At 39.8% G+C, this 24,204-nt stretch overlaps 1 protein-coding gene across 7 annotated transcripts in view; it reads left to right on the top strand.

Moving 5' to 3' along the window:
- Positions 1–262: 262 nt before the first annotated feature.
- The window catches only part of BCLAF3 (BCLAF1 and THRAP3 family member 3), a 51,505-nt gene continuing 27,563 nt past the window's right edge, over positions 263–24,204 (top strand). For 6 of the 7 annotated variants that reach the window (XR_006267444.1, XR_006267443.1, XM_043458350.1 and 3 more), the window contains exons 1-5: positions 263–434; positions 2,692–2,844; positions 15,292–15,366; positions 17,794–18,363; positions 18,758–19,414. Coding sequence is in view for 5 of the 7 variants with exons in the window: in XM_043458350.1 (XP_043314285.1) it covers positions 15,326–15,366; positions 17,794–18,363; positions 18,758–19,414 (1,268 nt within the window). In the remaining 2 variants the exon portion in view is untranslated. The remainder of the gene's footprint in view (positions 435–2,691; positions 2,845–15,291; positions 15,367–17,793; positions 18,364–18,757; positions 19,415–24,204) is intronic. The other variant, XM_043458348.1, reaches the window with a different exon arrangement.

Below are 24,204 nucleotides of genomic sequence, written 5' to 3'. Positions count from 1 at the left end.
CTTTAACCTCCAGGATCCATGAACCATTGCGTCCATCGTGTTCCTTCCCGGAGGGAGAGCAGCAGACGGCGCATGCGCCCTGGACAGAGCTGCAGAGGTGGGAACGGCCGGCAGAGGGCGCAGGAGCTCAGGCCGGAGCCATTTGGGCGGGGCACCCGTCTCTGGGAAGGAGTTGAGAGCAGAGGTCGGTGGGAGAGCGGGCTCAGCGCGAGGCAACGGACAGTGGGCGTGGCCAGGGTGGGGGCGGGGCGAGGCGGTTCCGGAAGGAAGTAGTTCCGGGTCTCGCGGCCCGGCTGAGGTAGCCGTGTTGCCGCTTCTGTGGGAGGTGGCTGCTGTGTGAGGGGCGAGGCCCGAGGGGCCGGCGGCGGCGGTCGCGGCGGCGGCCGCGGCGGCGGCGGCGGCGGCGGCGGCGGTCGCGGGAACTTCTCGATCCGGTGAGCGGCCCTGGGGGGCGGGCGGGTCGAGGAGGCCCCGGCCTGAGGGGAGGGCGTGTCCGTCGCCTAGGAGGAACGGTTCTTGGGGTAGCGGTTGGGGCGGTTGAGGCGGTTGGGAGGACGCGGCGGCCCATCTTGGGATCCCGGGGGACTGCTCCCTTATCTCTGGACACTAGACCGGTGCCTTATTTTAGAAGCGGCGACCCGGGCACCTGCTGCCGGGGTCCTGACCCTCGCCCGTCGTCGGGCAGGCTTCGGATCCCGGTGGTTACGATCGTCTGTCTTGGGGACGGGCGGGGGTAGGGGGCGGTGCCCAGGGACGGAGCCCTTTTCCCAGAGGCGGCTGCCGACGCGTCGCCTGAGGGACCCGAGCCGAGGAGCCCCCGCTTTGTTCTCCGGAGGCTCTCCTGCCGGGAAGCGGCGTCTTGCTCTGGTAACGTCCAGAGTGAGTAGTGAAGGCTGCTCTTTATCCTACATTGGAAAGTACAACTTGTCTTTTTAGAACCGTATATTGAAAATTGCATCTTCTGTGGTTCTCTGAGGTGTATTTAGGAAAATGGGCCGGCTACTGTCATGTTTGGCCTGTCCGTAGGTCGGGAGGGAAAGAAATCTGAGAGAAACTTATCCTCCCATATATTTTCCTGCCGAGGTGCTTTTCGAGCTGCCTCTTAGGTGATTGCTATTCTTTTCTGAAACAAACTAAGGTACAAACTACAGGTAGAAATCAAGAAGGTCTCCCAGACTTCTGGCCAGGCAACCTTCTTAACGTTTTCCTGAATTTGAGCTGGTATGACTGAAAGACTGGAATTTGAAAATAAAAGATTTTGATGTAGATTCATGATGAGTGCTTTATTTTTCGATGGTGTTTTCATGGTAACGGTGTAGAATGCTTTATTTTTTCACGTGGTATTTTTAAAATGGCTACTAAAGTGTTCTTTTGAAAGCCCTGCTCTTTCATACCCTCCCCAGAAGCCTTTAAAACATCTGATTAGAAATATTTACATAGCGAAATATTTAATAATATATTTATATATACAATTTCTAAAATATACAGAACCACGGTGAGGAAGATAACTCCTCTTTCACCGTTCAAATAACCTTTGTGAATGTTTACGCTGGGGATATACCTTCCGTCTGTATTTTTTTTTTTTTTTGCAGAGATGAATGTATGAATTAGATTGAAGTAGATTCTCTTTGATAACCAGTTTTTTTGTTTCCTGACTACATAGCATGCTGTTATTTGGCTGCAGTAATTTACTTAGTTGGTTATTCCCAGTTTGTCACTGCTTAAACACTTCGTTGGAGAAATGTAAAATCTGCACATCCATGATTACTGTTTTAGTGTACATTCCTAAGTGGTAGAATTGTTGGTGTTTTTTTTTTTTAATGTAAATTTCCCTCTGGAAAGGATGTGCTATTTTGCACTCCCACCAACAATATGTGAGTGTCCTTTTCCCCACCCTAACAAAAGGCAACAGTTAAAGGATTTCTATAGGAACCCTTCAGGGCCATTTATGTTCTGCAGTCAAGAACAGGCATCCTTCTGTAGATGTCCTCTTCTTCCCGCCCCGCCCACATCCCCCATGCCGCTTATTTGTTGATGACATTCTTCGCACCCGCCCCCCACGCTGCTTATTGGTTGATGGCAATTCTGTTTCTCATCTTCTACCTTCACTAGTTTCCTAAAGAAGGGTTATCTTGGTGAGGCAAAGGCATTATAAAGTGAACAAAAAAAATAAAGTGAACAGATTTGAAGTCAGGACTTACTCGAATTTCAGTATATCTGAGTATCTTGAACATGGACAGTTTGCTCAACTCTGATTGGAGGTTATAGTGCCTTTACCTTGCATTTCTTGCAGGGTGATTTTAAGGGTCAAATGAAAGTACATTTTTTTTTTTGAAAGTACATTTAAACATACTTTGTCTCGTTGCTAATTTTTACCATATTATAAAACTGTCAGAGCACATGAGCATATTGATTTTCTAATGTTAATTTCTGAATTCAGAAAACTGTTCTGTGATACCCTTTGCCCCCACTCTTTCACCTTTTAAATTTGAGGTTTTACGCTGATGCCCTAGATTATATTGAAAATGATACCAGAGTTATGAAAACTAAATGAATGATTGAATCCGCTAATGTTGAAGGAGAAAATAATTAAAAGCACTATATATAAAGCTGAGGGGGACAGATAAAAAGCTAAATAAAACACAGTCCTTGAGATCATGATGAATAAAACATAGTCTTTGTGCCCTACAGGTTACAGAATATCCAGGCAGCTAGAGGATATAAAAGCTGCTTTCCAAATTTAGACGGCAATTTTAGATGTGATGCAGGATGTCAACTATTCTCAAGTGTGCTAAAGTCCAATTCTGCTGACCAGGCAGTCACTTCAGAGTCATCTTTCTGAAGGTAGGAATTGCAAGGCGGGGAAGTGTTAATGTTGGAGTCTGAGACCCTGGATTCTGATTTTTCATCTTTCTCTTGGGGCAGGTTGGTTAACTTTTCTGAGGCTTGGTTTCTTCATCTGTGAAATGGAGGTAATTCTGGCTTCCTCAAAGGCTTATGAGGATTAAATGAGATAGTGTTTGCAAAACAACTTAGTGAACTAGGAAGTACTGGTACTTTTGTGATCCTTCTTATCCAGTGAAGACTGAGCTTCTGCAGTAAAGAAACTGGGTCTCTTCTGACTTTGTATGATTTGCCCCTAGCAGTTGCTAGCAGTGAGTAATGTTTGCCAAATTAACATAAAATGTGACTACTGATAAAAATTCAGTGTGGACATTTGAAGAAGGTAATATATAAATGTGGAATATTGAGAGAAATTGACTACATTATTTGGAGTTGATAGTAAGGAATCAAAGGAAACACTGAACTAATTGGGCCTAGACAGATTTCTACTATGACTGTCGTTCTACATTTTGTCCCCAGTGCTGTGCATATAATTTTTCCTTATCAATAATAAACCTGCTCAAGTTGCTCCCATTTTAAAACCTCCTGCCTAGACCCTTATCCCTCGACTGCAACCCAGCTTCTCTCCTCCCCTGCCAGACAGACTGTTAGAAAATGTTGTTAGTAATTGGCTTTCTCAGTCTCCTTACCTTCCTCAAGCCATGTATTCACACTTTTCATTCCTTTTATTGGGTCTCTATATAGCTTTTGCCATGAAAGTCTCCTTTATTGAAACATCCTTCTATGCTCCAGGGTTCCTGCCTTCCTCAGAGGATGTTCGTTCTCAGTCTTGGCTGGTTCATCTCCTCGAAAGGTTAATGTTCCTGTGGGCTTGATCCTTATCCCGATATACCAGCTCTGGAATAATTTATAGAGCATTGAGGCAATCTGATGTTTGAAGATTTGGTAGAATTCCCCTGTGAAACAATCTGGGCCTGCTGCTTTTTCATGTCATGTTTTAATAATAACTTTCTCTGTTTCTTCTATGGAAACTGGTCTGTTCAAGCTTTTTAATGTGGTCAATTTTAGTAATAATCGGTTTTTCTAGAAAATTATCCGTTTCATCAAGGCTTTCAAATTTATTGGATAGAGGGCTATAACATAATCTCATGATTTAAAATTTTTCTTCTATTTCATTGGTTATTTCCCCTTTGCTCTTTTTTATTTTGTGTATTTGTACTATCTCTCTTTTTTCCTAGTCAAGTTATATTATTTAGTGGTTTATCCATTTTAATTTTTCCCAAAACTACAGAATTCTGATTTATTACTTAGATCTACTTTTCTCTTCCTCTACTTTTATCTTTATTTCCTTCCTTGTGCTTTCTTTTGGTTTACTTTGCTGCTTTTTAGTTCCTTTTTTTACCTTCAAAATAAATTTGTTTACTTTTATTCTTTCATTGTTATTGATAAATTCGTTTAGTGCAATGAATTTTTCTTTGACGACTACTTTAAATGCATCCCATAGAATCTGATATGTAGAGCTTTTATTGTCATTATTTCTTTAAAGATCTATGTTAGAGTATCCAGGAGTTGTTTAATAAGAGGTTTTAAAATTTCTAGGTGAAATTTGTTTTTTGTTTTTATTAGTAAACTAGTTTTATTGCATTATGATCAGAAAGTTTTATTTGTAATGTTTTTATTATGTGCAGCTAACTGATGTGTTCTTTGTGACCTAATGTATGCTTATTTTTGGTGAATGTGATGTAGAAACTTCAGAAGAATATTGTCTAGTATCAGAATGTAGAGTTTGATGAATATACTTAAGATATACCCTGTTGATTTTGCTGTTTAGATCTTCTATCTCATTTTTGTCTTAATACCACTAAGCATGTTATATGAAAGTCTCCTATTATTAGTGTTTCTATGTCTCCTTGCATCTATTGAAGTTTTTGTTTCATGAAGGTGGTTGCAGTGTTACTTGTTGTAAATATGTGTATTTCTATTTGTTCTGTCTTCATCGAGGATTGTGACTTTTAACATTAAAGTGTCTTTCTTTGACATGATGAATGCTTTGGGACTTGAATTCTGCTTTGCCTGATTCCAGATTTCCCACCCCTGCTCTCTTTTTGTTTGCATTTGCCTTGTATAACTTGGCCATCCTTTTATTTTTAACCTTTCACGATTACTTTGTTTTAGATGTGTATTTTATACAAATACTTATTTTGTGAGCCAGATTCAACCTGTTTGTTTTAGTAGGTGAGTTAAGCCCATCACATTTACTGTTAGGACTGATATGTTTGGTCTATCATAATATTTTATAATCATGTGTATTTTGTTATACTTGCTATTTCTTTATGCTGTGATGTGTAGTTTTTGCTCTTCTGTTTTAAAAAGAGGAAGGTTTTTATTTTTGTCTAATGGTTAACCTTCGTACTTATGCCTTTGCTCCCCATTTGTGTGCTAAGTTGCTTCAGTTGTATCTGACTCTTTGCAACCCCATGGACTGTAGCCCTCCACGCTCCTCTATCCATGGGATTCTCCAGGCAGGAATACTGGAGTAGGTTACCATGCCCTCCTCCAGGGGATCTTCCCAACCCAGGATCGAACCCACATCTCTTATGTCTCCTGCATTGGCAGGTGTGTTCTTTACCACTAGCGCCACCTGAGAAACCCACTCCCCTATTTATTTAACCTTTTTTGTGTGTGAGAGAGATACAGCTGTGTCCATTAAATCAGAGTAGAATAATAATAGGCAACAGTGAGGTTCTATATCCACTTCCAGCTCCTCCTTACTGGGAACTGGTGACAGCACCCAACCATTGTGGCTAGGAGAATAAACTGTGACCTGTTCTTTTGAGGTCTGACTTCCTCTGATCTGCTGATTGCCCTCTTGTTTTGTGGGTTCTGAGTTGACCTGGTTCTTTGCTGGCAGTGTGGCGTCTTTGTTACAAAGGCTTTCCTGGTCAGTTTTTTTGCATTTGTAGATGCTGAGTTCACATTTAGTATGGAATCGTTGTCAGTTGTAGTTTTTTTGTAACAGCTTTACCGAGTTATAATTAATATGCCACACAATTCACCCATTCAATTCAGTGTTTTTTTTAATATATTCAGTGTATATACATATTCACAGAGTTGTGTAACCATCATCACAGTCTAGTTTTAAAACATATTCATTACACCAAAAAGAAACCCTGTGCCCATTTCCCCCAGTGCCTCCCCTCCCCCTACCACACCCAGGCAACTTCCAGTCTACTTTCTGTTTCTATGAATTTGCCTATTCTGGAACTTTCATATAAATGAATCTTGTAATATGTAGTCTTTTGTGACTGGCTTCTTTCCCTTAGCATAATGATTTCAAGATTCATCCCTGTCTGACTGTATGTCAGTACCTCGTTCCTTTTTATGGCCGGATAATATTCCATTGTATGGGGATGCCACATTTTGTTTATTCATTCGTCTCTCAATGAACATTTGAGTTGTTTCTGCATTTTGGCTATTGTGAATAACGCTATTATAAGCATTTGTGTATAAATTTTTATGTGGATGCATGGTTTTTATTTATTTTGAGTATATACCTAGAATTAGAATTGCTGGGTCATATGGTAACTGCTATGTTTAATTTTTTTAAGAAACTGCCAGGCTGTTTGCCAAAGTGACTGAAACATTTCATTTATTTTCCCTGGGGCACCTGGTAATTTATTCTTTCCTTCTGAGATAATTTTTGGGCTTCCCTTGTGGCTTAGCTGATAAAGAATACACCTACAAATGCAGGAGACCTGGGTTCCATCCCTGGGTTGGGAAGATCCCCTGGAGAAGGGAACGGCTACCCACTCCAGTATTCTGGCCTGGAGAATTTCATGGACTGTGTAGTCCATGGAGTTGCAAAGGGTCAGACACGACTGAACAACTTTCACTTCTGAGATAAGTTAGTCTTTTTCTCCCATTCTTTCCGTTTAGTTCAGTTAATTTTTTTCAGTCATATCACTCTGTTTTTTGATATGTTTCTGTTCTTAGTTTTTAAATTTCTGATTCAAGGTGAGTTTTTTAAATATACATTCCTAAATGCTTTGGGATATATTCTGTTTGGTGTGTAAAGTTAGGGTTTGCTTCTGCTTCATGTTTTTTGGAGGACAAATTTTCCTCCGTTGAGAAATTGTCTTTTCCTGCTTTCTTGTAAACATATGGGGGTCATCAGATTAAAAGTTTTTCAGATCTAATGAGTATGAAATGGTACCCTGTTGTTTTAATTTTATCTTCATGAGTAGGTAGTGTTGGGTATCTTTTTGTATGTTTATTGGACAGTTATGTTTCCTCTTTGTTGAAAACTCTTAAGGATGGAGTTGCCATTTATTGAGGTGGGGCAGACCTTGAGAGGAGCAGATTTTGGAAGAAGATGTGGAGTTTGCTCTTGGACATGTTTACAGTGTCCAGCAGTCTGTTGGATGTGGAAGGCTGCAACAGAGAGGATAGGTGAGGGCTGGAGATGTCAACTTGGGGTTGTTAGTATATAGAGAGTATTTAAAGCCGTGAGATTGAAGAAAAGTGCAGACTGGGAAGAGAGTGTAGACAGTGAAAAGTCAAAGACCGAAGTCATTGTTTAGAGGAAGACTGGCTTCACTATTTAGGGATCAGGATGGTGAGATAAGGAAAAACCAGTAAAGAAGACAAAGCATTGTTAGAGGTATGAGGAAAACCAGGAAAGTGTAGTATTCTGGAATCCAGGTGCAGAAAATGTTTCTGGGAGGAAGGTGTGATTAACCATCTGGTGCTGCAGGTAGATCCAGGAAAAAGAGGGAAAGGAGCCATTGGATTTAGCATGGATTTTGTTAGTGATCTTGACTGGAGCAGTTTGGTGAAGTGGAAAGGTAGATTGGTGAGGGGACAAGTAGAATGGGAGGAGAAGAATGTGAGAGAATGGTTGTGGTATACAGGCAGCCCTTTGAGAATTTTGTTTGTAAATGGAGAGAGAGGTTGTATGGTGACGGGAGGGACCTAATAGGGAAGGGAAGTGATGCTGTGGAAGGAGAGGAGAACTCCTGGAGCCGGGCCTTTCAGGCAGGTGAGGGGATGTGTCCAGTGCTGTCCTGGTAGGAATGGCTTTGTTTGGCACCAGCATCCCCTTCAACATCCTCCTGGGAGTGGACACCCCTGTTGTCCAGTCATCTTTCTAAGTTCAAGGGCACACAGATTCATTCACTGCCCTTAAACAGTTTACTCTGAAGGAACAGTATAAATGAATTTCTCTTTTGTTATTGATACCGCCTTCTCTCCAGTCACAAACCCTGCTGGTGTTTCTTTTTCTTTTTTTCCTCTCCAGTTCTGTCCTTTGCTAGTCACAAGTGTTTTGTTTAGTCACTAAATTGTGTCCAACTCTTTGCAACCTCTGTCTATGAGGTTTCCCTGGCAAGAATACTGGATTGCATGGGGGAGGAATGGACTGGGAGTTTGGGACCAGCACATGCAAACTATCCTATACAGAATGGATAAACAAGAAAGTCCTACTGTATAGCACAGGGAATTATATTCAATAACATGTGATAAACTATACAGGAAAAATGTGAAAAAGAATATGTGTGTATAACTGAGTCATTTTGCTGTACAGCAGAAATTAAACACAACATTGTAAAACAAGTATACTTCAGGAAAATAATTTTAAAAAAGATTTCTTCATGTCTTTTCATGACTTGATTTAAAAAAAATACTGAAGGGGATTGCCATTTCCTTCTCCAGGGGATATTCCCAACCCAGGGATCAAACCCATGTGTCCTGCATTGGCAGGTGGATTCTTTCTCTCTGAGCTGCTTGGGAAGCTCAATGGAGCATGCAAGGACCTGCTGCCCTACCCAGTTTCATTCAGGGATTGGCAGTGTTTTTTGTAAAAGACCAGATAGTAAATTCTTGCCTGGAGAATCCCCATGAACAGAGGAGCCTGGTGGGCTACAGTCCATGGGGTTGCAAAGAGTCAGACACAACTGAGCAGTTGCGCTCAGCAGCAGATAGTAAATATTTTAGACTGTGGGCCACATACACAGTCTCTGTTGCATATTATTCTTCTTTCTAAACAATGCTTTAAAAATGTAAAAACCGTCTTAGCTCTAGAGTTTAAATGAACTCTTTTCTCTTATGCACTAAGTCCCTGAGCCATTACTAATCATTACTAGCTGATGAACCCAAAAAAGCAAATGCAAACAAGGTTACCTTAAAAAAACCTTTATTGAGATATATGTTACAGGTTTAAAATGTACAGTTCAATGGTTTTTGATAGTGATAGTTAGCAGAATTGTGCAATCATCTCCATAATATCTGGTCTAATCTTACAGCACTTTCATCACCCCAAAGCTTTTTTGTGTGTGTGCAACTTTGAGGTATAACTTATATGCAGTAAAATTCACTAATTTTAAGGAATAGTTTGAATTTTAATAAAGCTAATTTTCATATTGGCAGAGGAAAATATTCTAAGTAATACTTCTTTTTATCACATAACCAGTAAATCTCACTTGTAAACATTTTCTCTCAAGTGACCTATACCTTTCCATTTAAGCCAGTAGTTTTTCTTTTTTTATTAATGAATTTAATTGGGGGATAATTTCTTTACAATATTGTGGGTTTTGCCATACATTGACATGAATCATCCACAGGTGCACATGTGTCTCCCCATCCTGAACCCTCCTCCCACCTCACTCCCCACCCCATCCCTCTGGGTTGTCCTAGAGCACCAGCTTTGAGTGCCCTGCTTCATGCATCAAACTTGCATTGGTCATCTATTTTGCATGTGGTAATATGCATGTTTCAGTGCTATTCTCTCAAATCATCCCACCCTCGCCTTCTCCCACATATTCCAAAAGTCTGTTCTTTACATCTGTGTCTCTTTTTCTGCCTTGCATATAGGATCATCATTACTCTCTTTCTAAATTCCACATGTATGCATTAATATACTGTATTGGTGGTTCTCTGATTTACTTCACTGTTTCATCCACCTCATTAGAACTGACTCAAATGTGTTCTTTTTTATAGCTGAGTAATATTCCATTGTGTGTATATACCACAACTTCCTTATCCATTCATCTGCCGATGAACATCTAGGTTGCTTCCATATCCTAGCTATTGTAAACCATGCTGCAGTGAACATTGGGGTATATGTGTCTCTTTCAATGCTGGTTTCCTCAGTGTGTATGCCCAGCAGTGGGATTGCTGGGTCGTATGGCAGTTCTGTTTCCAGTTTTTTAAGGACTCTGCACACTGTCCTCCATAGTGGCTGTACCAGTTTGCATTCCCACCAGCAGTGTAAGATAGTTCCCTTTCCTCCACACCCTCTCCAGCATTTATTGTTTGTATACTTTGTGATGGTGGCCATTCTGACCAGTGTGAGATGGTACCTCATTGTGGTTTTGATTTGCATTTCTCTAATAATGAGTAATGTTGAGCATCTTTTCATGTGTTTGTTAGCCATCTGTAAGTCTTCTTTGGAGAAATGTCTGTTTAGTTCTTTGGCCCACTTTTTGTGTCGTTTATTTTTCTGGTATTGAGCTGCATGAATTGCTTGTATATTTTGGAGATTAATTCTTAGTCAGTTGCTCCATTTGCTATTATTTTCTCCCATTCTGAAGGCTGCCTTTTTACCTTGTTTATAGTTTCCTTCATTGTGCAGAAGCTTTGAAGTTTAATTAGGTCCCATTTGTTTATTTTTGTTTTTGTTTCCATTACTCTGGGGGGGTGGGTCATAGAGGATCTTGCTGTGATTTATGTCAGAGAGTATGTGGTATGCCCAGCATATTTTGGAGATTAATTCTTGGTCAGTTGCTTCATTTGCTATCATTTTCTCCCATTTCTCCCACTTTCTCCCATTTTCTCCCATTTCTTCCATTTTCACTTTGCTTATAATTTCCTTTGTTGTGCAAAAGCTTTGAAGTTTAATTAGGTCCCATTTGTTTATTTTTGTTTTTTGTTTCCATTACTCTGGGGAGTTGGAGAAGGCAATGGCAACCCACTCCAGTAGTCTTGCCTGGAAAATCCCATGGACGGAGGAGCCTGGTGGGCTGCAGTCCATGGGGTCACAAAGAGTCAGACATGACTGAGCGACTTCACTTTCACTTTTCACTTTCATGCATTGGAGAAGGAAATGGCAACCCGTGCCAGTGTTCTTGCCTGAAGAATCCCAGGGACGGGGGAGCCTGGTGGGCTGCCATCTATGGGGTTGCACAGAGTCGGACACAACTGAAGCGACTTAGCAGCAGCACTCTCGGGGGTAGGTCATAGAGGATTTTGCTGTGATTTATGTCAAAGAGTGTTCTGCCTATGTTTTCATCTAAGAGTTTTGTAGTTCCTGGTCTTACATTTAGATCTTTCATCCATTTTGAGTAAACCAGTAGTTTTATAGTCCCGGGACCAGCAGAATCTCCATCACCTGGGAACTTGCTAGAAATAGGGCCCATCTCAGAGGAGGACTCAGCATTCTGTATTGTGTCTTTCAGGTAACTCTTCCACGCACTAAAGTTGGAGAACCACTGTTCTAAGCTCTATCCCTGAGTGAAATTGCTAGTTCATGGAATATCAGCACGTTCAAGTTTAACGGGTACTGCCAACCCCTTCCAAACTGGTTATAAGCAGGTCGTATACCTGCTTAGCGGTGTACGACAGTCTCTATCGTTCCACAACCTCACCAACGCTGTAAAATATGCAACTTCTATTTTTTTGTGGTCATTCTGACAGGTGTGGAATGGTTATGATCTGAATTGGTATTTACTCAGTTACTGTTGAGGTTGAACATCTCAGATGTCCATAGGTCATTTGAGTTTTGTGTTCTGTGATGTGCTGTTTGGAGTCTTTTGCCTATTGAGATCAATAGTTATATTAAATAATCACAATGTATTGACAGAATTGTAGAATAAACTCAGAATTCCCAAAAAGAAAGGAACTCAGGGGAAAAAAAAGAAAGTCAGGGAAAGAGTTTCAGGGAGTTGATGGTCAAAGGGTCCTGAAAGAATAGGGATTTGTCAGGCAGAGTGAGTGAAAGCCATCTGTGTGGTATGAACAAAATGGCCTGATCAGGGAAAAGCAAGTCATTTGCTGTGGTGAACTAATAAGATATGTGAAGGAAAAGACATACAAGGCTAGGAGAAAGGTAGGGAGTGACTAGATATATGTATTTCAAATTTGTTTAATTTTTTATTGACTGTTGGGCATTTGCATTATAGTTAGTTTGAGTGGATTTTTTTCTTTCCTATTTTAAATTAAGCTGATATAAACATCTTAGTATATATAGCTGCTTTTTTCTTTTAAATTATTATCTTAGAATAACACATTTAGACTGAAATTATTAGATTAAAGGAAAGTAGGCATGATTAGTTTCATAATTTCTTACATATTTTGAGGTTACCCATCATTAGGGAAATGCAAATCAAAACCACAGTGAGGTACCGTTTCACCCTCCCTAGGATGACTTATAGTGGAAGAGACAGACCATAACAAATGTCAATGATGATGTGGAAAAATTGGAACCTTCATACATTGCTGGTGGGAATGTAAAATGATGTAGCTGCTTTGGAAAACTTTGGCAGTCTCCCAAGAAGTTAAACATTGAGTGAGTGTATGACTCAGGAGTTCCACTCCTAGGTTTATGCCCAAGAGAATTGAAAAACTGTGTCTACACAAAACTTGTATGCAAATGTTCATGGTAGCATTATTCATAATAGCCCCAAAATAGAAACAACCCAAATATCCATTGAGAGGTAAGTGAATCACAAGATGTGGTATACCCATAAAGTGGGATAGTATTCAACCATGAAAGGATGAAGTACTGATAATAGTAAAACCTTGAAAACATTATGCTAAAGGACAGACGCCAATCACAAAGAATCACATATTCTAAAATTAGATTGTGGTGGTGGTTACAAATCCCTGTGAATATACTGAAAAACACTGAACTGTACACTTTAAATAGGTCAGTTGTATGATATGTGAATTGTATCTCAATAAATGTTTTACAAAAAATAAAATGGATTAAAAATTACTCTCTGGGAAAATTATATTTTTTTCATCACAATCAACTGTGTTTGGTGTCTCCCGTACAACCTTTAGGCTTTATTATTTTTGTTCAATTTAATAAGTATGTACCCAAAACTTCTTTAATTAAATTATAAGTTCCCTCAGTAGATTGTAAGCTCCAAGAGGGCAGGAACTTTTTTCTGTTTCTCTTCACTGCGCTCTCCCTTGAACAGTGCCTGGCAAATAATATGTACTCAGTGACATTTGTTAAATGAATACATTTATATATATATATTTTTTTCTTTTGTTAACCTTTTTATTTTGTATTGGGTTATAGCTGATTAGGGCCTTCCCTGGTGGCTCAGTGGTAAAGAATCCGCTTACAATGCAGGAGACACAGAAGACACAGGTTCAATCCCTGGGTTGGGAAGACCTCTTGGAGGAGGACATGGCAACCCACTCCAATATTCTTGCTGGGAAAATCCCATAGACAGAGCCCAGTGGGCTACAGTCCATAGGGTCGCAAAGAGTTGGACATGGCTAAAGCAACTAATCACTCACGCATAGCTGATTAACAAACAATGTTCTGATAGTTTCAGGTGATCAGTGAAGGGACTCGGCCATACATATACATGTATCCATTCTCCCCTAAACTCCCATCCAGGCTGCCACATAACATTGAGCAGAGTTTCATGTACTATATCATAGGTCATTGTTGTTTATCCATTTTAAATATAAGCATCGTGTGCATGCCCATCCCAAACTCCTTAACTGTCCCTTCCCCTATCCCCCCCCATTTTTATATTTTTAGTTCCTAAGAAAACACTGGGCTTCCCTGGTGGCTCAGATGGTAAAGCGTCTGCCTGCAATGTGGGAGACCCTGGTTCGATCCCTGGGTTGGGAAGATCCCCTGGAGAAGGAAATGACAACCCACTCCAGTACCCTTGCCTGGAAAATCCCATGGATAGAGGAGCCTTGTAGGCTACAGTCCATGGGGTCACAAAGAGTTAGACACAACTGAGAAACTTCACTTTCAGAAGAAAACACTTTCTGCTTTAGTGTCTTAATTTCATAGTACATCTGAACTAATTTTTCCTAGCCTCAATTTTTTTTAAAAGAACCAGTATATAACTGAATTGAATTGAATGTGATTCTGGTGAGTGATCTGGTTCAAGTCCTTTGACCTTACGTGCTTTTACTTTCTTCTGAAATTTATTATAGCAATAGTTTGCAAATGTTTGACTATGAGAACTCCATTTTCAAACCTATGTTCACATAGTTATGGTTGTACTTTTTATATTAGTGATAAAACTTCATAGTGACAAGAAATCATTTATATTTTAACAGTGGCTATAGTATCTTCAGAAATTTGCAAAATAGAGGTTCTAATATGTGAGACATACCCTTATTCATTCTGTAGTCTGTTTTTGGTAGCTGTGTGTATTATTCATGGACCCATGGCAATAATTTTAAAAGCCATCAGGGGGTTGGGTCCAGTTAGATGGGAACTACTTAACTATAGTATCAGAACTGAGGAAGATTACTGAAATGGAGAAGGGAACGGCTTCCAGTATTCTGGCCTGGAGAATTCCATGGACTGTATAGTCCATGGGGTCGCAGAGTCGGACACGACTGAGCGACTTGTGCTAAAAACAACTAATATAAAAGATTATACCCAAATGTGCTTTTTTATAAAAATTCAGTTCCTAAGTCTACCAGTTTCTTTCAAAGACTGAAATATATTTTTAAAACCTAGTTTATATGTTTTCTAAGATTAACTTATTTGACATTATTTGTTTCAGAAAACAGAAGCAAACTAAATGTCTATAATCATCCTTAAGTTTTGGTATATGTATCTGGTGGAAGTTAGGTGATAATTGAGTATGATAATTAGGCATTGTAATTCTTATTATCTAACAATTTTAAAAGTGGATATATCATCAAGTATTCCTAAATATTTTGACTGTGATTGTATGAATGTAACTGCAGTTTTATGTACATAACCAATGGTGAAAGGTGGGGAGGAGTAGTGGTGGTTGTGCTCAAGAGGAATTCTGGGGGAGTGTTCCCTCTTTTTGAAACACTTATTTAGCAGTTGCTATGTGCCAGTATTCTGAGCTTTTTTTCATGATTTAACTCAGGGATCATCAAACTACAATGCATTTGGCCTTTGGGGCCTATTTTTGTGTGGTCCTTGAGCTACAAATGATTTTATTTTTTTTTTAATTTTTTTAAGAAGATAATATGATGGAAACCTTATATGAACTGCAAAATCTGAAATAGTTATGCTCTGGCCTTTTACAGAAAAAACTTTCTTACCTTTGATCTAATTGATTTTATGTTTACAATATTCCAATAAGGTGGGTCCTATAAGGAAACTGAGGCATAGAGGGCTTAAGTTCCTTTTTGTCAGTGGCATTCACTGTTTTTGGAGCAGGTTACAGGCCCTTTCTACAAACTTGCTAATCCTGTGTTTCTTTGCAGCGTAAAAAGAGGATAGTGGCTCACGTGTCAAAGGATGGCACGGTCACGCTCTAGATCCCCCAGGTGGAGGCACAGGTGAGCAGTCCTTAGTTAAGCAGAGTAAGCATGGGTTTGGAACGTGCTTCAACAGTTTTCATTTTGTTATTTTCAAGACCAAATTGTAATGTGGACGAGCTTCAGAAAGAAAAGGGAATGCAAAGAAGTAAATGGTTTGAACATGGAGGGCCTCACAGAGGTCATTTGTTTCACCCTTTTGTGGTAGGCTCTGGTGAGGTGGCACAAAAGACCCTGCCAAGCTTAGTGCTTGATTTCTGGGTACCTTCTCAGAACTCTTTGTCACCAACTCTAAAAGGTCTGCTATCATTCCCTCCTTGCAAGCTAACAGATTAGTGTGTCACAAGGCACTCTTGGATCAGAGACAAAAGCCCTTATTACTCATGTGCAGCAGGCGGCTGAGCTTCATGTTCCTGTTCTCCTGTTACCTCTGTCTTCCCTAGTGGGTCAGACAGTAAACAGTCTGCCTGCAGTGTAGGAGACCCGGGTTTGATCCCTGTGTCGGGAAGATCCCCTGGAGAAGGGAATGGCAACCCACTCCAGTACTCTTGCCTGGGAAATTCCATGGATGGAGGAGGCTGGTGGGCCCCAGTCTGTGGGCTTGCAGCCATGTAGTCAGACACAACTGAGTGACTAACACACACACACATTACCTCTAGTCCTCTGAGGGTGGGAGCTGCTGACACAGCTGAGGAACCCAAGCCCCGTTAAGGACAGCAGGGAATCCTGCCCAGCCTTTGCCTTGGAGGAGACATTATCTTGTTATCCTGGACAGCAAACACATTGGCTCTCTGCCCCTTAGGGAGGCCCTGTCCCTATCTTTCCAGGGAGTTTGCCTTGAAACAGAAGCTCAGGAGGCATGCAGAGCACTAGAGACCCATGGAGTCTCCCAACAGATTCCTTGGGTCTCTTTTGTCTCTTTAGGAGAACTGAAAATGATAGCCACTATTTCAGCAGTCTCCTTCAGAAGAAAAGGGCTCTGTGCAATAGAACCCTGATATGAGGTATAATATCAAAGCAGTACTCAATGTGAGGTAAGGATTAAAGTAAGAGATTGAGTATTTCATCAGTCTGGAAGACCTCAGCCTCTGGCTGGCAGCTTTTCTCCTTAGCAGTAGAAAAGATGCCATGTTTGAGGAAGTCCTCAGGGTCTTCAGTTGCTTCTTCCTGTGAAGAGTTGCAACCAGCTGGATGACAGAGTCTCTGCTTCAGCTGAATAATGCACTTGCTAGTGCATCTAGCTTGGTGACTCTAGAGGGAGAGATTGTCAAATCCAGTGTCTTAAGTCCCGGTATATACATGAGGAAGATAAATCAGCCTCCTTTCTTATAGGGAGAACCCAGACAGGTCACCAAGTGGCAAGAGTTTTACTCATGGTTGTTTCAACTCCGTGGCAGCTGCTGCAGAGCGGGGTGATAACAAAAACTGCAAAGGTAGCTGCCTCATTGGTTAGAAGACATTAAACTCTCAGGGAGGAAGTTGGGAGATTGGACAAGTCAGATGGGAGGAAAGGTCCCCAGGTGCAAATTTGAACCAGATGGTAGTTCTTCTCTCTCTTAACCTGAAGACTGGTTACTCAGACTGGTTTCCTCAGATACAGAAGCCTTCCTCCTCAGTTGGAATGAAAGGTTCCATGTTGGCAGTGCTCAGGTGTTGGAGAAGGTAGTTACAGAAAGGACGTGCTGTCCCTGGAGATTATTAAAGCTGCACTAAAGCACACATTCACAGAATTAAAAGCTCTGGTTCAACAGCACTTTCTTCATTTTATATATAAGGGGACAGGTCTGGGAAATAAAACTTATGTCAATAGTAATACTGGAGGGACTAAGCATGAGGTCCACCTCTTAAGGTCCTCTTCCTCCCACCACCTCCACATGCTGTTTAAAGATGTAGTTTTTACTACTTGATATAACCTTAGTAGAGAGAATAGACAATCAGTTAGGGAAACTGGGGGATCAGTTTGGGGTCTGAGTTTGGATTTGATATGCAACATAAACTCTTAGAATCTATTTTGATTTCAGAGATTATCTTTGGTTTTCCAGAGACTCTCCTGCACACTTAATTGTGTGAATCTAACCCTCTTTCTTACTTGACCATGGAACCTGATGTAAGCTTTTGCTGATGGGCCCTTTTGCCAGAACTTTGCTGTCAGCAATCTTCCGAAATGGATCCTGCTGCATACCTAAGCTGGTCCTTCTCCAGTAGGATGGCTGTGCTCAGCCCATTTTGATATGTACATGGGGTACATTAGTTCAGGTGAAAAGAGTATGCGTGTTGAATTGGGCAGAAGCATAGTCAGGCTCCCAAGTGAACAATTTAGAATACAGATATCAAATACTGATGAATTTGAGTGGAAGAGGCAGGGGAAAGCAAACGTTTTATTTGGATGAGACCAACTTAGTGTATTGTCTTTGAATGGACTAAACTTTTCTGTATTTGTTTGCATAGGTCTTTATCACCAGTGCCTAGAAGTTCTGAACACTACAAGCAAAGATATGAGCATTATGGCTACGACTATAGGAAGGATCCAAAAAGACCCATCACTTGGAGAATGGACAATGAGAAACATGGACAGAGTAAACCAAGGATTTCTTCTCGTGAAAATATATATTACCGATCTTACGAGCATAGATCACCTTCCCCAAGCATAAGAGGAAGCTCTTCAGAAAAGTTTTATACTTACAAGCCTCCCCAAGTATATTTACCAGAAAGAGGAGATGATAGTAACAGAAGAGCTCAATATATGCCCAGACACTCAGAAGGTATATTCCACAAAGAGCACCAGAGGAGTTGTTATCCCCAGAAAGCACAAGGAAGGTATATTCCTGATGACCACAGAAACAGAGTAAGTGGAAAAGGAGGGACATCACCTGTGAGATCAACAACAGATTCTTTTAGATTCGAAGGACATTGGCATGAAGATGAACCGAGGCACCAGAGGATACAAGATGAAAAATACTCTCAGTCACTTAGAAGAGGCTCTGAAGATTTTGAGAAAAGGAGCTCTTTTCAGAGGAGGTATAGAAAAACAATTAAACTATCATAATTTGGTATAAAGCCTCAAATGAAAAAGTCTGTTTACTTTATGGTTGAAGATAACCTTGAAAAGCTTTTGTCTAAAAGATTAAAAGCATTGCAATGTAGTTTTGGTCTACTGATAGTAGTGAAGTGTTTATTTTTAGAGTAAATCATGTAGATGGCTAGAATATATTTTTTTTAAAAGATGCTATTTTCAAAAAAAAAGATGCTATTTTCTTTAAGTACCTTGTGCATCTATGAGCTGGCTTAAGGGATTGTAGGTTAACTTTCCACTACATTTTGCATTTAAAGCCATGCTGCCCAACATTCCACACATATAAATTCTTACTTTCTTCTCTCTAGTGCAAGTGTAAACTATTTTATGTCAACACAGGTATCCTGAGGATCATGATTTCAGAAAATACGGACACACATCAAAAAGACCTCAAGATACGGAGAGGTATGAAAACAGAGAGCCTGCCAGGAGCCCGCAGTGGAAATCCAGGCATTTTTCTGCTCCTTACCAAGAGAAGAAAGATCAGTGGAACTTCGAAACCCAAACTCATCGATATGCTCCAAGGGAATTCCCAGAGACCAGTTCAGCAGCCAAGGTATCCTGTGATTCTCGCCACAAATATTGGAAGACCTCAGATGGCGACAAGGACTTTTATGATGGAAGAGCTCAGAAGTACCCTAAGGAGGAAGATAGAAAATTGGGTTCTCAAAAATGCCCTGTGAATAAAGAGTCCAGTTGTTCTTATGCTGGAAGAGGGAGAGAGACTGAAGGTGGGCAAGTCAGAGAATCTTCTAAGCCATCTAAGAAAGACTGCGCTGCCTTAACCCACTCAGATAAAAGCGATGTTGATTCGAGATCCTGTAAGGACACACGGAAGGACAAAATAAAGAAAGAAAGGGCTGGCAGTAGAGAGAGCAATTCTTCCTGTAACCAACTTGATAATAGTGATTCCGACTTGAAGCCTTCATTTGTATTTCTTAGGAAGAAGTCACTTACAGTTAAAGTAGATGTGAAGCAAACACAGGATACATCTAGGTATTATCTTCATTTTTTCCTTAATGATGTGTAATAACTGTTTCTGCCACCTTTATTTTAGCTTTGAAAATAGAGTTTATAGTGTGTTTAGAGTTCATCAAGTGAAGGGGTTGGGGATTGCCAGATTTTTCAAAAAAGCCCTGTAATGGGGATTAATCCTGTGATTTAGTAATACAGGATGATGTCATGTTTGTTTCCGTGTTTGTATCTCAAGATGCTTTTGGGGTGCAGGGCATTCTATGGAGTTGGTCCTCTTCATGAATTTACATGTTTTTATGTTTTCACATTTTATATCCCCACAAATAGGCCAGGTAGTGTTCAAGGAGACCTATTCCTTGCTCAATTTCTCAAAGCCTGTTTTCCCTGTTGCATGAAATTCAGAGAATTTTTGGCCTGGAAGGGACCTTTCAGCAGGCCCTGATATTATAGAGAAAGACCGTGAGGCTGTGAGAGATGAAGTGACTTAGATCTGAGTCCGTGCCTGGGGCTCAAATCTATATGTCCTCTTGTGTCTCAAGGAGGTGGATGACTTAACATGGTTCTTGCTACCATCTCAAAAGGAGTAGAGCTCAACCAACCAGCTTCTCCTAGGTAGAGGAATTAGGCTAGAGTCTAGAAAGAGGCCAATTTGTAAGACATTTGGTTTAGCGCTTAATGAGACTTTAACAAAAAAGACTACTTTCATAATAGGTTTTATTCCCCTAAAGTGGATTGCATGCTTTGTTCTATTACCTCTGTTTATGGATTCTGAGAATAATAAGGCGCTGACACTTGGATGTGTCGTCTAGTCTGTTTGTTACCTTAATACACTACCAATACGTGAGTTAAAAAGTGATGGACCATGTTGATTTGGTGCATTTATGTTCACAGTTGACACGTATCTGTTTTTGAATAAAAAACTAAAGGGAACAAAATCCAAGGTTAGAATGTAAAAGTGAGGGTGGTAAACCCATAGTCTTTTAAAAAAAAAAAGCAAAATATATTTGTTTCTTTCTTTATAGTTATATTTGACTGTCCCTTTTCCTGATATTTTTTACATTCATTATACTTGCAGAAATATCTTAAAATATACATATGTATATTTATATGTACACAGAAAGAATTCATAAATTTGATTATATTAGAAGAAGTTGGACAAATAGAGGGGAGGGGGAAATCACCCATAATCCTACTACCCTAGGACCATTTTATTAATATTTTAATACAGCTTTTTGAGGCTACTTTTATATATGGTTGTCATAACCGTATATAATCACATATATAGTTATCATAACCCACTCCAGTAATCTTGCCTGGGAAATGCCACGGACAGAGGAGCCTGGTGGGCTACAGTCCATGGGGTTGCAAAAGAGTCAGACATGACTTAGTGACTAAACGGCAACATTCTATTTCATATAATATGTCTTAAGACACTTTGTGCTATATTTCCTACTAGTTCTTAATCTTAAGAGTATAAAGGCTCTGCTGCTGCTGCTAAGTCGGTTCAGTCGTGTCTGACTCTATGTGACCCCATAGACGGCAGCCCACCAGGCTCCGCCGTCCCTGGGGTTCTCCAGGCAAGAACACTGGAGTGGGTTGCCATTTCCTTCTCCAGTGCATGAAAGTGAAAAATGAAAGTGAAGTTGCTCAGTCGTGTCCAACTCTTAGCGACCCTGTGGACTGCAGCCCACCAGGCTCCTCCGTCCATGGGATTTTCCAGGCAAGAGTACTGGAGTGGGGTGCCATTGCCTTCTCCATAAAGGCTCTATTAGTTCTTAATCTTAAGAGTATAAAGGCTGCTCTAAGCATCAAGTTTAAGGATCTTACCTTAAGATTTTTCTCTTTCTAACCTTATATTTTGAAAATGTTCAAACATACAGAAAAGTTGAAAGAACTGTACAGTCGACACCTATATACCCACCACCTAGAGTCTACAATTAACATTTTACTCTACTTCTGTAATCACATCTGTTCATCTATCATTCCATCTTAATTTTTCACTGCATTTCAAAGTGAAATGCAGAAGATACAAGTACATTCACCTGTACATATTTCAGTATTTAATATTTGTTTACAGTTTTTTTTTCTTTTGAGGTAAAATTACATGCAATCAAATCACAAAAATCTTGAATTTTTACATAAAAGTAAAATCACAAAAACTTTGAATTTTAAAATAATAGTAAAAGTAGTTTAAAAATAAAAGTTAAAATCTTGAATTTTTAAATATTTAATAAAGAAATGTTTTATACTTAAATTAGAATTAATAAATTGGCTGTAACATTTTTAAAGAATGCTAGAAGTAACAATTTTGAAGGATTTTATTTTAGTAGACCTCATTAGAGATGCTGAACACTTAATTTTATAACTTGATGTTGAGAAATAGAAGCTCGATCTTCATCATGTGTCACAAAAGTGAGCTTCCTAAAATTGAGGCTGCTGTACCTTTTGTTTTGAATTTATAAACTGTCCTTTTGTGAATTTCATGGCCCATTAGTGGGACCTGTCGGTACATGTTTGAATTACCTGACAAGGACCTATAGAATGGTTTGTGTAATAAAGAGCTTCACTGTAAGTTCTTTCTAAAGACTTGAAGAGTCTTGGTTCTTCATTTTATACATTTGTTTAAAATGTATAAATGGTGGTTCATTTTATGCATTCATTTCCTTTCTTAGCTTGGGTCAGGTTTTAATACATGTTCTTTGAGTTATCAGTGCAGTTGAAAACATGGTTGTCACCTGGTGATTTTTCTTAATAAATATATGCATCTTTTCAGTATGGCAGTGCATCATAATCAACAAAAATCTTTCTCTCTGATTATAATTTTTAACTGATGAATGAGTTGTGGGAGAATTTTGTGGGGTTGAATTTAGTTATGTGTGGACTGATGAAGTGTCCATAAAACAAAGGTATTGATAGTTTATACCCTCAACAGAGCCATGTTCTCAACTCCTAACATAAATTAGATTTTCTTCTGCTTAATAAGACTGAAATAATCATAGAGTGCAGAGAGGTTATTTGTTGGTTAAAATCTAGAGTATCCACTTTTTTGGAGATACTAATAAGGCAGTTCATTTTATACATTCATTTACTTTCTTAGCTTGGGTCAGGTTTTAATACATTTTCTTCCAGTTATCAGTGCAGTTGAAACCTAGTGATTTTTCTAGGTATTAGTTTGTATCTAGAATAGCAGTAGGTCACACTTCCTTGAATGTTCAGTGCATAGTTAATACTTCTGTCAACAAAGTCAATAGAAGTCACAATTTTGAAGGATTTTATTTTAGTAGACCTCATTAGAGATGCTGAACACTGTTAATTTTATAATTTGATGTTGAGAAATAGAAGCCTAGTTGACCTAGTGACCTTCTAGTGACCTACTTTGTCAGAAACTGCAAACTTCTACCTTATCAGAGGTAGAAGTTACATATGAGTCATAATTGTATGTTTCAGAATAAAGTTAAGAGCGTCACAATATGGAAATCTGTACTAAGGTTGTTATGAACTCCAAACACTCACTGTTGTAGACATCTGAAAGTCATGGGGTAGATGAAGGGAGTTTGGGTTTACTATTGGACAGAATAGATGAGAGACTGAACCTTGGTCAGGCTAGGAAGGTGGTGAGAGGAGGGAAGGTGGGCATGCCAGTCTCCAGAGAAGAGTAAGCTGGGGCAGGTGGGCCTGCACTGAGGCTCCTTTGACTTCCCAGGTGCTGGCACTAGGCATCTAGAATGAGAAGGTTGGTTAGTGAAGGCAACATTGAACTGACTGCCTCAGCCATATTTGTATTTAATCCTTTTACTTCCCAGTGAAGAGATACAGAGAGGGCATCCCTGACCCTACCCAGTTTTTCCCCATTCTAAAAGGGAAGTGAGGTGGATGATGAGCCCCAGAAGACACTGGAGCCCTGATGCTCTGAGCAAACAGGTGCTGCTTAGGCTGGGGAAGAGTGAAAGACCACAGCTAGGATAGAAGGAAGGTAACCTAATCACACAAGCTTACCTGTGATGGGTACTGTTCAGCTGGAGGCAAAATAAGCTGGGTGGAGATATTTTTGTGATAAACAAACCTGCTAACTTGCTGAGTTAGCAAACTCTAAGAGTTTTTTCCTTCTGATATTTCTCATATACATTTTCTAAACTCAAAAATTAATTGAGAAAAGATTCCTTTTCATTCCTATGTTTCACTCAGTCTTCTCTTAGTACCTCTTGGGGGTCCTAGTATAGGGAGGTAAACTTTCTGTTTGATGTTGGGATGTATAGGTCTTTGTCTTCCAGTGGGTCACTGCGTAGTTCCGTAACGTTGGGCAGGTCACCTGGCTATGCCTTTTGGGGCCCAAATTAACTGGGTGTTCCTCTTGGATCTGTGAGTCTGCTTCAGTTGGTCATATGTTGATAAATATTGAAGCTGACTTGACAGGCTCATCATAGGATTCTCTGAACTTTTGAATGTATTTGAGATTTTCTATTATAAAAAATGAAAAAAATTAAATTTATCTAAATTAAGTTAAAAAATTCTGAAGTAAGCCAAGAAAGTTAAAAAACTAAATTGATCTCAGAATTTTGAAATCTGTCATCTTTTAAGGTGAAACTCACCATTTCATCTTGTGCCAGTCATTTTCCATTTTATTCAGCAGATTTTTTTTGAGGACCTACCCTGTGAGACAATCTGTTAAAGTGCCCTGGGACTATGGATCCACATAGGATTAGGTTTCTTCTCCCCTGGTCTTACAGGCAAGAAGATAATGTTGGTAATACCATGGCACAGTGGAGTGATGTGTGAGGTGGTGTGTGATATGTGATTCAGATGATCCCAAG

The sequence above is a fragment of the Cervus canadensis genome, chromosome X (genome assembly GCF_019320065.1).
Source record: "Cervus canadensis isolate Bull #8, Minnesota chromosome X, ASM1932006v1, whole genome shotgun sequence".
NCBI lineage: Eukaryota > Metazoa > Chordata > Mammalia > Artiodactyla > Cervidae > Cervus > Cervus canadensis.
The sequence above is the reverse complement of the archived record's forward strand: the minus strand, read 5'-3'. Positions and strand labels throughout refer to the sequence as shown.